At 59.7% G+C, this 14,767-nt stretch overlaps 1 protein-coding gene across 1 annotated transcript in view; it reads left to right on the top strand.

Annotated features, from left to right (window-relative positions):
• CACNA1C (calcium voltage-gated channel subunit alpha1 C) overlaps positions 1-14,767 on the top strand; it is a 471,172-nt gene that overhangs the window by 282,759 nt on the left and 173,646 nt on the right. Inside the window, exons 4-5 of the mRNA XM_081249321.1 lie at positions 4,539-4,678; positions 11,066-11,205. Coding sequence (XP_081105447.1) covers positions 4,539-4,678; positions 11,066-11,205 — 280 coding nt within the window. The remainder of the gene's footprint in view (positions 1-4,538; positions 4,679-11,065; positions 11,206-14,767) is intronic.

Raw genomic sequence — 14,767 nt, 5'->3', positions numbered from 1 at the left:
TACCATCCACAGATAACTGAGTCTGCCGTGAGGAGGCTTACAACGCGGTTGAAGGGCAGGATGTGTGGACGTGAGGAGAGCGGGAAGCTCCGACGGCCTGTGCCCTCCAGGGCCGCACCAGCCCACAGGCATCGCGAGACCTCGTGACCCCTGGGAACCGAGGCGCCCCCTCCTCTGAATCCCCTCAGTGGGTCAGACCCGGGAGTGGATGTGGGCCCGGGTGCCAGTGGCGGCCCTAAGGAGAGAGCAGGGAGAGGGGAGGGATGGGGACACGGTGACAAGGAAAGGACGCATGGGCGGGCGGGGTTGGAGAATATTGTCGGGGGGGGGGGGGAAGGGGAAGGGCTGGGAAGGGGAAGAGATGGAGCCACTTGAGCGGCGATGTCCCCACTCCAGCCGGCGCTGGCGGAGGGTCCTTGGGAGCCCTGGGCGTCCCCTGCCCCCCCACCCCCGCAGTTGCGCATGGCTGCGTCTGGCGCGTCCCAGGCTTGTCCTCACGCCTCCTCCAGCCTTTTCAACCTCGACCCACAGTGGGGCCTGGAATCAGGCTGCCCCAGGGTGGCTTCCAGAGTTGCTGGGGTTCCCGAGATCACAGAAACGGCAGGTCCCGTGCTGGACCTTGGTTCGTTCTCAGGGCTCTGGGACCCCCAGAACCAGGCCTGGGGAGGCTGTGAGGAATGTGAACCCATGAGGCCAGAGGCACCCGGACATCAGCCGGCCGGAGAAAGGCTTCCACAGCCGCACTGTTCTCCACCCCCGGACGTTTCTATGACAACACACAGTGTTTTGAAAGAATGACCAAGCTGTTTCACTTGTTTATGTTTTCTTGTTTGTTTTTTTTGTTTTGAAGAGAGGGTTGGAATTAATTCTCTAAGGACACCCATGCCTCTAACGTTAGAGTGAATACAGCACTGCTCACAGGAGCGGTGCTACACACGTGCACACCCACGTTCACCCACCTCACAGGTGACTGTGCCCCACACTTGGTGACCACAGGCCCTTGCTCCTTCCCTGGGTTCTTGTCCAGACCTTTCGTCCTGGCTCCTGGGCCCTCTTCAGTTCAGTCCTCCTTGTACTGAGGAGTCTAACCCACTCGTGTTTTAGGGGGTCAGCGGGGCCCGGGAGGCAAAGAAACGAATGCACCCTGGGCATCGGGTCAGGAAGTCCAGCTCATCCTGCGTCCTGCACCTGTAAGGCCGTCCTCCCCGGCCTTATCTTATCAGTGTCCTAATCTTTCTGCCGGGAGGTTACTTAGATAACCTCTGAGGTCCTTTTATCTCTCAGACCCCATGGCTTTAGTCAGGACCCTGTCACTTCTCCTGGGAGACAATTCCCAGGATGCGGAAGCGCTCCCTTGGGCTGAGGTCGTCCCATAGGGGATGGACCCCAGCCTCAGCTCTCCTCCGGTCCACACGCTCTCCAGGGCCACCTCATCCAGCCGCCCCTGCGAGCCCAGCTCCGTGCGAGCCCACCTGTACGTCCAAGTCCAGAAGCTCCGCCTTGAGTACAGAACGCTGACCCCTCCTCTCCCTCAAGGCCCCACTGCAGCGAGAGGGTCCTCCACCCACAGTCGCCGGGTTACAAACCCCGGGATGGGGGGGGCGTGCCCTTCTTTTCCTGCCTCTTCTCCGACCCCCACGTGCAGCCAGAAAGCAAATCACACGCCTTCTGTGTCCCAGGTCCCCCTGCTTATCTCCAGTCCCCCGTCTCGGCCTCGGCTCAGGCCTCCACGATCTCTGCGTGGGCCACCCCTGCCCGACTGCCCAATCGTGACAGTGCCAGACGGCAGCGCCCATCACAGCAGGGCCACCGTCTCCTCAGAACGGAAGCCAAATGTCCAGGCCTGGCCCCAGAGCCCCCGGTCCTCTTGCTCCGGCCCACCTCTCCAGCCCGTCCCCTCCCGGCCTCTCTCCAGCCACGGCCTCCACACTTCCCCCCTTTCCCTCTCTCTCCACCGGATGCCTGACCCACCCACTTCAGCTGACAGCTCTCCATCCTCCGAGCCTTCCCTCCAGGGCACGGCTTGCCTGCTGTACTGGACTCTGTCCATCTGTCCCCGTTGTCCCCAGAGCTCCTGGAGGTCAGTTTCTGAGCCCTTTCTCTTGAATCTCCAGCACATAAACATGTCCGTGAACGGTTGAGTGAAGGACTCGCTGCCATGTCCGTGGTTCCTTCTGGTCTCCACCTGTTATGTCACATGGTGTGGATTAGGGAGTGGGCCTTATGGGGGAAACTTACAAAGGCCGAGGGTCAACAAGAGAAGACACACGTCCCCGGGTCCTCCATCTCACAGGAGGTGCACCGGGTCTAGGACACCGCCGGGGCTGCAGTGTGGGCCTGCACGGCTGTGGAGGGACCCAGGACCCCTCCTCCCCCATGGCTTTCTCTTTTCATAGAGGAATCAGGAAGGGAAGGCATCCTAGCGGACGAGGGAGTAAACACACTGCTTGGTGCCAGGCAGGCGGGGCTGGGAGCGCAGCTGTTTAAGGAGTTGTCTGAGATGCTGGCCCCCCAGCACACAGGACACTCAGAGCCCTGGGGTATGGCTGTCCTCCCTGCCGTGGGGAAGGGCTATTCCGAGCTGGGTTGCTACCTGTCCCAGAAAGCTCGCTGTGCAAACAGCCCAGAGGGGTCTCCTGCATCACTGTCCAATGACTCAGCTGGCTGTGCCTCACCGGTAACGTGTGACTGGATGGAGGGATGGTGGGATGAAGGCCTCTAGCACACAGGTGAACACGTGAAAGCCCCTGACACAAATGGGTACCCAGTTTACGTGTGTTTCCCTTCTCATCCCTGCTCCAACTTTGTGAATTTCTGCAGAGGTTTCTGGGTGTGCAGAGGAGGTGGCCCTGTCATCTGGGGCTAAACGTGGACGCTTGAAAGGTCTTGGGGGCGGGGGCTGAGTGGCTGGACAGCTCACCTTCCACAGTCGTCCTCAGGTGTGTCGCGCCCTTTTGGAACATGCATTCCCCTTCAACACGGTCCTGATGTACATTTTTATCCAACATCACCTACTTCTTAAAGACCAGAGGTCCTACGCACTGTGGTTTGTTCCTGGGTCTCAGACCCCTGGGAAGCCACGTCCCAGACCAACTTCAAGATGACAGAATGGGTGGGAGGTAAGGACAAGCCTGCCTCGGAGATGCTGGTGGAGTCCCACCTCCATCCCCTTCCCATGGTTACCGCTTGTCTGGGCCTTCCTCAGCACATGGACCAGTGGTTCTTAAACTTCAGGTGCTTCAGAGACACCCAGGAATGGTCTGGAATGTGCACTTCCAGGCTCCATAGCCAGAGGGTCTCCTCCAGTAGGTCTGGGCGGGGCCCTGGGTTCTTCCCTTTTTAACTTTGTGTCCCCAAACTTCATCCTGAGCTGGGCTGGGTGAGGCCAGCACGCGCTCAACGTCGCGGGGGTCGGGGAGGGTGGGCAGAGCAGATGGGCCGAGCACGGGGGGTGTTGGGACCAACCTGACCTCCCTGCAGGGCTCCCCATCAGGGCCCCAGTGCCCCAGGCCTCGGAGCACCCCGTCCCAGCAGGTGGGCGGCAGGCCGTATGCCTTCTAGGGATACAGTGGGCATGGGACCTGGGGTCTTCAGTGAGCCCCTCCTGACCTGCAGAGGAGGGGAAGCCGGGTCTGGGGTCTGAGGTGGGAGCTTCCTGGAGGCTCCCGCGGAGACGAGTGCGAAGCATCGGTGTGTGAAGGCCACGGCCGCCCCTGCCTGCAGGGCCTTGAAGGCTCTGCGCCGGGGACAGCGTGGGAGAGCGGTGGAGGGTGGGGGTGCCGGTGAATCAGCCCTGAGTCGGCTCTAACCAGCCGGAGTCAGTCCTGCCGAGCGTGGGCTCCAGGGACAGGGCCACATCCCACAGCAGAGCCCTCTTGGAGAGGACAGAGTGCGGGGAGGGGAGGAATGCCCGCCCTCCGCCACCCAGTGCCCGCCCTCATCCTGGAAACGCTGGGGTCCCTGCTGACCTGGTCTCGCTCTTTGGACAGAGAGTTCTAGTTCCTCAAGGAAGAGGGCTCGCCCAGGTCGGGGTCAGCGCACGTGGGCAGCTGCCTCTGTTTCAGCGGCTGGCGAGGGTTGCCACGCTCTGCTTCTTGGTGGCTGGGTGTCAGAGACCCCGGCTGTGGCCTCAGGGTTTGTGACTCAGAACTGCCCTTCTGTCTCAGCCCTTTCTCAGCACCAGCTCCCGTTCCGGCACCCTTGGGTCCCCTCTAGATAAGGCATCGTGAGTTCTCTTCTGAGAAGTACAAGGAACTGCTCACTGATGAACTAAGATGTTTCTCAAAGATGTGTGATTTTTCACCACCCTGATTTCTGCATTTTAACATTGGAAGACTAAAAACCCGCTTCCTGCCCAGTGGATCGGAGCTCTCCTGTGGGATGGGCTGTGGGGCTCGGGATGTGGCCTGGGGGGTCCCCCTGATCCGACCGTGGAGGGGCCCCCTTCTCCTCCACCACCTTGGGGGACCTGCTGGGTCAGAACTTTCCAAATCCCCAGTCTAATGACTTCTTCTCTCTCTTCTACTTGTGTTTCCTAGGAACGGGTGGAGTATCTCTTTCTCATCATTTTTACTGTGGAAGCATTTTTAAAGGTCGTAGCCTATGGCCTGCTCTTTCACCCCAATGCTTATCTCCGCAACGGCTGGAACTTGCTGGATTTTATCATTGTGGTTGTTGGGTGAGTACAGCCACCCCTCCCCCACCCTCCGCCGCCCTCACCCAGTGCCGGCCCCTTCCCATCCGTATCTGTGTCCCTGGTCACAAGAGCCCTGGGCTTCAGGCCAGACGAGAGGATCTATTAAAAATCACTTCGGATCCAGACTGTCTCCAAAGGGAGAGGAGCTGTCACCTGGAACAGCCCCAGCCACTGCTCCCACCTGCACACGCGTGCACACGCACACATGCGCACACGCACACGCATGCGCACAGGTGAATCCGAGGCCTTCTGGTGGAGCCCAGGGGCCTCTGTGCAGCCAAGGAGATGCCCTAGCTGTAGGTCTTTTACTCCCTCTGGGCCTCACCTGGCTCAGCAGCCCCTGGACGTCTCCCCTGCGGTGTGGCCGAGTGCGTCTGGTTGGGCTGGACGGAAGGGTGGCTGGCACCCGGGAGCCGGGACACCCACCTGCACCTCTGCAGGGTCCTGGCTCGGTGGCTGCCGGGACCGGACAATGGGACTAGGAAGGTCCGAGGGCACAGGGCCAGACGCACTTCCCCGGACACGCTGCTGTGCTGTAGAGGCCAACTCAGCCTACGCTCAGAAACAAAGCGGCGTCAGGAAGCTTCAGGAAACCCTGGAAGTGACGATCTCCTTATCAAGGCATCAGTAACTTCAGGAAAAGATTCTCTGCGGAATGTTTGTACAAAGAGACCCGCACGTGCCACGAGAGACACAACTGACCGGGCTCCAGTCACTCATCCGTCTGTGGAGGGCAGGGTGCCCGAGCCTCGGGGCTGACCTGGCGCTACTTCAAGCCCACCTGCCGTTCACTCCCTCGCTGTCCCCACAGCCTCCGGGGTCAGGTCAGCGTGGCATTAGGCTCCTACCCCAGGGGGCCCTTCCCAGCCGCCCCAGGAGGATGTTGCCCTGGTGGCTTCCCCAGAGCGTGCCCTGCTCAGAGCCTCGTGGGCGCCCGGCCTTTCCTGCAGGAAGTGACGGAGCAAATCAGGGCCATTTGGGAGCGAGTCCCTGTCTCCGGGCATCTGGAGCTGTTTCCGAGTTTTCGCCGCCGTCTTTTTTTGCCTGGCCGAGCAGGACACACTTTGCATTAACATCAGGGACACTTGGAGGCGTGAGGGACACGGAAGTGACTGGACTCGGCCACGGGCGGGTGTCAGGGTCGGGCTGCAGCTGTGCGAGAGAGTTGCTACTTCTGTTCACTGCAGGATAAACAGAGTGGCTGACAAACGCCTTGAGCGAACTCCGCAAACCATGGCAAAGTCCTTTAACGTGCTTCTCCCTGATGCATCTCAATCCTTTTAAATTCAGCCTCTCCCCTCAAGGCCCGAGTCTCCTGGGAACCTTTCACACACTCACAGAAAGAGCCCAAGGAATGAGACCCGGTGCTTCTGGGGCCAACAGAGAGGACAGGCGCCTCTTGGGGCAGAGAAGCTGCGTCTTCTCCCGTCGGTGGGCTGAGTTGGCCGTGGTCTGTACGATGCTCTGCCCAGACGCGGCCTCACCTCTGCGTGGGGTGGAAGCAGGAGACACGGGTGGACCTCAGACAGGGGCCCGTCTCCCACTTGCATGGACCCGGCTCCTCCCGAAACTGCAGCAAGCGGACTGCTTGTGGGTCAGCCCGGATCCCAGCCACGTCTCCCCGGGCCCGGGCCGTCAGGCTGAGGAAGAGAGGGAGGCGTCCACACTTGGCACTCTCCCAGAGTTGCCTCCATCGACTGTTGACGACACGGAGGCTACGATGCCAGCGCTGGCTCAGCTTGTGGTCCACCATGACCCTCTGGCTTTTTCCCGTTGATCTTGCACTCGGCCACATTCAGCACCTGGTTTCTCTTCTCCAAGGCGCTGGTCTTTGGGGCTCTCCATCCAGTCTAGACTCAGCCCATCCTTCTAACTCGGAAAACAACACACCCCCATGGAGGGTGTGGCCCAACCACCTCTCTTCAGCTGTGCCCTCCCATCCCCACCCCTTACATGGATGTGCCTTTGCTTCCTCGTGTCTCCTGGGAAATATCTGCTCCCCTCGGCCCCTCCTGGGCAGCCTCTGCCCTCCTGCAAACTAGAGGGAGTCTGCCTTGCTCTGGGGCAGGTGGGCTTGCCTGCCTGAGTGCCGGGCTGAGGGCTCCTCTCCCTTCTCTGCCTTGCACCCAGGAGGCCAGTGCCAAGGCATTGCCCTCCCCCCACGTGCCCCATTCCTTCCAGAAGTGGAGGAGTCTCCTTGGAACAGTGGGGACATGGGGCTGCTGAATGGATGTGGGAGGACTTCAGAGCCTCTGTGAGCTACTCCCCTCCACCCCCATCAGGCACCCAGGAGCCCTCCCTCCGCCCCCGCCAGGCACCCGGGAGCCCTCCCTCCGCCCCTGCCAGGCACCCGGGAGCCCTCCCTCCGCCCCCATCAGGCACCCAGGAACCCTCAGCAGATGCTCAGCCCCTCTACTCCAGCCTAAAGGGCCTCACTTTGTCTCCAGCTCCCTCCCAACATGGGGCCCTGCCTCTCGGCTCACAGGGCCTCTAGAGACCATCGTCCTCTCTGATAACCTCTACCGTCCGGCTAAGGACCTGCCAGACACACCGCCTGGAGAAGGTCCCTGGCCCTTAGGCACCGGTGGGCACCAAGCCGTGGTTTTGCCTCTACAAAGTGTGACTGAGGAGAAACACGCCGGCCCCCGCAAGCTGAGAACACCTCTGAGGCCCGTTCCTGAAATTTCTGGCCCTTCAGGGGTTAAAGGAGAGCATGGCTGTTCAATCTCTGTCCCCTTCCCTGAATAACATTTGTGAACATCTTGTACTTTGATAAGCGTGTTCCCTTCTTCCAGGAAGTTCTAGGAACCAAATCTGGTTTGGATTTGGAATGTTGTTCAACAGACTTGCAAACTGATGTCCATGTCCTCAGTTTCTGTGATCCAGGCTTCCATGGAAAGAACATTTCTCTGCAGAGAAAGGACCCCGCTTCCCCCACCCTGGAGACCTCTGCCTGGGATGGGAGGTGTCACCAGCTAACACATGGACCCGTCAAACTGCCAGGCTGGGGTGAAGGAATCACAGAACAGGCAGGACATCAGACGTGGTCTGGCCACAGAACCCACTGTGCAGACACAGCCTACTCGGGGTCCCCGCGTGGAAAACACACCAAAGGGAAGCCACTCATCCCTGGCCTCACTGCCCAAGAAGTCCCGAGGGTTCTCCGGAGCACGTTTTGCAAATCCGTTTAGACCAGCTGCCTCCGCTGGGCCTTGCCTGGGTCTAAGCTTCTGCTAAGCCCCCAGCTGCAGCTACCGCATTCCCAGACCCAGCCCCCTGGGGCAGGAGTCATAGGAGCCCCAGCCTGCTCCTCAAGACCAGGCTGCCCAGGCCCGGTTCAGGTCTGGTCCCTGGGCGTCTTCCTTGGCCCCAGGCACGACCCAGTGCACTCTACTGACCATGAGTCAGTAGGACGTCTGTAGGTACAAAGACAAAGATGGTCCACGGGGCCCTTTCCCGTATTTTTCTCGGTTCCCACAAGTGGCCCAGGATCCCAAACTCCCATTCCTGTACATTCTCTGCATGTTCTAATCTCTCCCAAAACCTTTCCAAGGTGCCCCGTGTTCCCCACAATCCCTCCCCATTTCTGGTCTTAGGAAACATTTTCTGTAAAAGTCCAGATACCAGATTTCAGCTTTGCAGGCTTTGTCCCAACTGCTCAGCTCTGTCGAGAAAACATCAGTATGGAGCGGGGTGTCGCTGGATCCTCATCAGGTTTATTCCAGAGCAGGCAGCCCGGGGCTGCCCTAACCCCAGCACCGGTCCCTCCTTCTCTCTCTCATTCTCCCCGTGGGTCCTGCTGCCCTGGCTGTCTCTCAAGATACGGCCCCTCCCCTCCAAATGCTCGCAGGCCAGGAGAGGAGCCCTGCTTCCTCTTATTCTGCTTTCAGACCACCGCCCTCTCCTCCCTAAGCCCCTCCAATTCTTTTTTTTAAATTTATTTATTTTATTTATTTTATTTTTGGCTGCATCGGGTCTTCGTTGCTGCACGCAGGCTTTCTCTAGTTGCAGCGAGTGGGGGCTACTCTTTGTTGCGGTGTGCGTGGGCTTCTCATTGCGGTGGCTTCTCTTGTTGCAGAGCACAGGCTCTAGGCGTGCAGGCTCAGTAGTTGTGGCTCGCGGGCTCTAGAGCGCAGGCTCAGTAGTTGTGGCACACGGGCTTAGCTGCTCTGTGGCATGTGGGATCTTCCCAGACCAGGGCTTGAACCCCTGTCCCCTGCACTGGCAGGTGGATTCTCAACCACTGCGCCACCAGGCAAGCCCAACCCCTCCATTTCTGATGCTTGTGTCCTCAGACCCTCTACCCGCTGCTTCTCCAAGTCGTGGTCCTCCCACACCTTTGAGTCTCTCCTTGGCTGCGGAGACGTGAGCTCTTGGCCAGCTCCTCCTCTCCATCACGCACTGTCCCGCCATCAGCCTCCCAAGCTTCTTGGTTCCTTGATGTCTTCTTCTTCCCCAGGGATCCTGACTCCGTCCTGTCTCAGCTGCCCACTCCCAGGGTCGAAGTCAGGATCCCCACCATGACCGCGAGCCACATCCTCTCCATGATCTCAGACCAGCTTCCTACTCTCCAAAACATACCACCCATCCTTCCTGCTCCCTCCCTCCAGCGCTGGACTCCGACAGTCCCCTCCTCCTGCCCTGCGGTCATCTCTCACCTGTGTCTGCACTCAGCTTTTACTTCTCTCTTCATTTCCCTGCTCACTTGCAAAAGCACCAACTCCAACCCAGTCCGACCAGCTGGTACCTGAGCTGTGCCCTTGGAGCGGGTAGAGAAACGCACAGGGCTGAGCTGACGTGTCACTTCCCCTCATGACCACCTCCTCCCAGAGGCCCTGGGTGCCCGGAAACCCTACTGCACGGCCTGGCTCCATTCACCCTCCCCCACTTTCTTCCCCGACCCTTTTATGCCTTTGCCTCACCCTTCAAGCTTCCAGGACGCCCCCCCCTTTCACATTCCAGCTGATGGCTTGCTACCTGATTTGCTGAGAAGAGAGGTGCAGTCAGGAGAGGACTTCCGTCTGTTCCCGCACCTGCATCTGAACCCACAATGCACCTCCCTCCCCGGGACCATGATGAACCGTCCTGGCTACTGGGCTCGTGCCCCTCTGCGGGCATCCTGCCCTCCTGCCCACCAGGGGTACGACCCTTCCAGCCACTGTCCGCTCACTTCTTTACTGCCCATCGTCTGTCTCTATTAGATGATTTCATTTAAAAACAAGCAAAATGATTCCACACCCTCTTGCAGGAACTACCTTTTCTCTTCTCCTACCTTTTTCCAGCAAAATTCCTCCGGAGGGGTTGTTTGTATGGGACTCTCCCCTCCAGCTACGGTGGCCACTGAGCACTCACTTGAGATGCGCTGTATGTATAGAACACACAGCAGGTTTCAAAGATTTAGTGCAAAACAGAGAGGGACAAACATCTCACTAAAAACTCTTTATTACTGGGCTTCCCTGGTGGCGCAGTGGTTGAGAGTCCACCTGCCGATGCAGGGGACACGGGTTCGTGCCCCGGTCCGGGAGGATCCCACATGCCGCGGAGCGGCTGGGCCCGTGAGCCATGGCCGCTGAGCCTGCGCGTCCGGAGCCTGTGCTCCGCAACGGGAGAGGCCACAACAGTGAGAGGCCCTCGTACCGCAAAAACAAAAAACAAAAAATCTCTTTATTACAGCTGAAGTGATCATATTTTGGTTACGCTGGATTAAATAAAATCTATCATCACCGTCCATTTCGCCTGTCCCTTTTTCACTTTTTTAGTGTGGCTACTGGGAAATCTAACTTGCACACGCGGCCCACATTTGTGCTTTGCACCGTTTCTGTTGGATGGAACCGTCTCGAACACTCCTCTGTCCTCTTGAACATGTGTCTGTTACCTTTGTCCCCATCACTCCAATGTGACAGGTGTTGCCAGGGTCTGAGGCCGGTGCTCAGTTTCCTGTCCTCATGCCTGCGGCACCATGTCGGTTTCTAGGGGACCACTTGTTTGTGCCCAGGCTCAGATCAAAGCCAGGGGCTTGTCGGGAGGAGCTGGGATGTGGTGCCAGAGCACAGGGGCCAGGACGCTGGGAGGGCACAGGGGCCAGGACGCTGGGAGGGCAGAGAAACGGGCCCTGGCGGCAGCCTCCACCTGCCTGATGCCCTGCCTGGGCCGCCACTGCCGCGAAGCCCGCTCGATGCCAGCACGGGGCAGGCGGGACCTGCCCTGAAGGGCTGTCATCCGATGAGGGTCTCGGACCCTCCCACTTACCGGACTGGTCCTGGCTGGAGGCGCCTGCACACTTCACCACCCAGCATCTCTCAGAGAAGTCGGAGCCCCGCCGGGCAGGCAGGACATCCTGACGCCTCCTCTCTCCTTCTTCTCTTCCAGGCTTTTCAGTGCAATCTTAGAGCAAGCAACCAAAGCCGACGGGGCCAACGCCCTGGGAGGGAAGGGGGCTGGATTCGACGTGAAGGCGCTCAGGGCGTTCCGTGTGCTGCGGCCCCTGCGGCTGGTGTCTGGGGTCCCGAGTAAGTAGCCTGGGCCTGTCGGCCACGTGACCTCCTCACCATCCCCCAGTCTCTCCCCAACCTGAATTGCCAAGGAACCTGATTTCACATACACGGAGGGTTTTCTTGAATGGGTTCCTTTGCTCTAAAGGTCCCAGCTCTGCTGTGAGTCCATTAAAACCCACTGTGGCCCCCGCTCCCGTGAGCACCTGGGGAAGCCACAGGCTGATGGAGACAGCTGAACAGAGAACAGCCTCGCGGCCACCTGAGCAGCCCCCGTCCACCACCCCGGCCGGGGCTGGGGGTTTAAATACATGTGCAGCAGGAGAGCAGTGAGCGACCCCCCGGGCTCCCAGGGCATGGCAGCCGATGGGATTATCTCTGCTGTCTGTATTTTTCCAAAGAGCAATCAGAAAAGTCTCAGTGGATGTTCAGGAAGTTCTGTTTTGCCACTTCTGCCAGCCCTCTCCTCCTTTCACGTCACGTGGGGCATCTCCGGCCACAGAAGCCCTATTTTTGGCCTCGCCGCCTGTCAGAGTGAGAACTGCTTTTCCCTGAGGGGGGAGGGCGCTGGCCTGAGTCGGGCAGGTGGGGTGGGAGACAGGCCCGGGGACGGCGCCCCTTCTCCCTCTCCGGCAGCAGCCCCCCATTGCAGAGGGCACCCCAGCCCTGGACACAGAAGGTCGGGCTCCCAGCGTCCACTCCAGCAAACCCCAGCCCAACCTGCTCCCGGGCTGAGTCCACTTCCGGAGCTCCTGCCGCTGCTGTCCGGCCAGTGCTCACTGAGCCCGATTCTGGATGTGGGTGCCGGGACATGTCACACGTCCACTCAGCGTGACCAGGTCTGGGCCCTAACTTGAGGTGGGGGAGACCCCCGAAGCGGGCTGCAGCCAGACGAGCGTGGAGACGGGGCCGGGCCAGGAAGGTAGAGGGGGTCTCTGCACACCCACCCTTCCACCTGCACGGCCACCAGCCAGGTGACGTTATCCTGCTCAGTGGGTGAAACCTCTCAGGGTACAGAACTGTGGGAACACGAGGGGTCTTGTATCCACCTGTCCAGTGCTTTCCGTACCCACGCAGGATAGTGGAAAGATCCTCCTGGAGTAACTGAATTAACCACAGCAGAGCAGAGAGAACCAGGCCTCCTGAGTGAAACCAAGTCTCCCCACGGCACCTTGTGACCTCCTGTAAAGAACTGCGTGCATCTTAGACGCTTACAGGCGTGTCCTGCCTCTGCAGTTACCTTATAAGCCCCCTGAAGCCCAGAGCTGTGCCCTGGATTGTCTCTGACTCTGCATGATGGTGGCCTGGTCTCTGCTCAGGACGGGAACTCCCTGGGTGGACAAAGGCAGGAGTGGGGGTCCCTGGGCAGTGGTGGCCTGTGTTAACTCCAAGCGAGTGTAGACCGTGGCCCCTCTGCTTGGCCTTAACCACTGGGCCCTAAGAATGGAAATAGTGTATGTGACGGCTGAGACCCAGGGCCCGTTTGCAAAGCCTAAATTATTTGGGTTTTTGTGGTCAATTAGCCACCACTCCATAGGCCAAACTCAAGGAATGAGAAGGCAGGGTGAGAATCAGTTCCAACATGACTTTAAGGGGTTTAGTGTGATGGTGCAGCCAACGCGCTGGTGGCAGGGACTGAACTGAGCCCACACTTCGACCCAACACGCTACCACGGGCACGATGACGCTGACCCTGCCGTGCGTGCGCTTTTTAGGGCCCACAGCATGAGGGCACCGTGCAGGGCGTGAGGACACGTCATGAAAATAAGTATGGTCCCTTCCCTGGAGGAGTTTGAAAATCTAATGAGAGTACACCAGGCAGCCTTTGCTGCAGGAAAAAACCATCCCAAACTCTCGGTGACCGAAAACCAGAATCACGCATCCTTGGCTGGTGTTGCATGAGGGCTCTGGGCCTGACCAGCTTCCGTGGTCCCCTCATCCCAGAGCCCAGGTTGAGGGAGCGTCCAGCGTGCGTGCCTGAGGCCCTCACAGCACAGGGCGGCTCTCGCCAAGGGGCACACGGTCAAACCACACAGGCATATTCTAGGCTTTTGCTCAGCCTGGTTTATATCATGGCTGCTCACATGCCAGTGGCCAAAGCAAGTCACCTGGCTGCCGTGGTCCCAAAGGTGACGGGTCACAGAAGTGTGCCGTCCATACAGAGAAGCACGGGTGAAGGGTTGTGATCAAACAGTCCACTATCCCCAAGAGACGGAGGGGGCGTTATTAACAGGACTAGTTACGGTGATGACTGTGGTACAGGGGTTCCTAATCAGGGATGCAGGGGAGCTGCATCCTGTGGAGTAGCCGGGGCTCCTCCACAGAGGAAGCTTCACGGACCGCGTGCCATCCGCGTGCAGTACCGACGGCAGCTCTGCACTGCGGGGCTGGGGGTCGTTCCGTCGAGAGGGTGAAGACGGGACTCTGCCTCTGAGCTGTAAGGCCCTGCGGCCCCGCCGTGAATTCAGGGAGATGTGCTGTCAGTGAAGCTGGTGCTGTTGCAGCCGTGGGGCCTGCAGGTAGCTCTGGCTTTCTCAGACAGCTAGCAGCTGGGTCTTGTTTTCTGTGGGTCGCTGGTGAGAAGGGAAAAGCTCTTTGGGGGGCTTCAAGGCAGGGCTGATCCAGCCTTTCTCGCTGAGATAGCGTCTCTGCGACCTTTTAAGTAGTGACGTGTGTAGACCCAGGTGGCTAAGTGCCCCGGGCTGGTCTGGTTGATCTCGTCGAAGACGATGTCACCGACATCTCCCGCTGCAGACCTGGGCGGAGGCCTCCCTCCTCCGATGCCACGGCCTTCGGTTCTCCTCCCCGCCGCGCCGCTCCCGTCTCCTCCTTCTCTCCGGACCTGCCGCTGCCCGGCTTTCTCCCCCATGGCAACGCCGCAGCATCTCTGACTGAGACCACCGGGGATCCCCATGGTGCCGAATCCAGCGGCCTGTCTCGGGGCCGCTTACCTGACTCTCTGCAGGATTAGATTCAGCGGGTGGTCCCTTATCCTTGAGCCGCATCGTCACCGGGCCTTGGGGACGCCGTTCTTTCTCAGCTCTGCCCTCACTCCACTTGCTTTTCCCTGTGGGAGTCGCGGGCTGACGTCCCCTCGCCTTCTCCTCCTCTTACCGCTGGGAGCGCCAGCTCCGTCCTCGGGCCTCTTCTCTCTCCGCACCGGTCCCTGGTGGTCACGCCCAGTCTCCTGTGTGGCCTCTGACAACAGCGAGCTGCTGCCGCCCTCTCCTCTGAGGCCAGGCTTGCACTGCCGCCCCCGTCCCTTCACGGGAGGCCTGGTAGGCAGCGCCCTGAGCTCGCCATGTCCCCCAGAGCCTTTCCCGTTTGGTAAAGGTCAGCCTCATCCTTCTAGTGACTCAGGCACAAATCCTTGGCCTGTTTCTTTGTCCCACCCTTTGCTTCCAGGCCCTCAGAGCATCCTACGAGCCACACCTTCCAGATACTCAGTTCCCGGCCACCTCCGTGTCCACTGCAGCGCCCACCACCCCTCACCCGGACCATCACCGCCGCCTCCTGGCAGGAGTCTCTGTTTTGCCCTTTGTCCTTTGTCACAGCCGGGGCTCAACACAGCAGCCAAACGG

This window comes from Mesoplodon bidens (assembly GCF_964165515.1).
Source record: "Mesoplodon bidens genome assembly, chromosome: 11".
NCBI lineage: Eukaryota > Metazoa > Chordata > Mammalia > Artiodactyla > Ziphiidae > Mesoplodon > Mesoplodon bidens.
The sequence above is the reverse complement of the archived record's forward strand: the minus strand, read 5'-3'. Positions and strand labels throughout refer to the sequence as shown.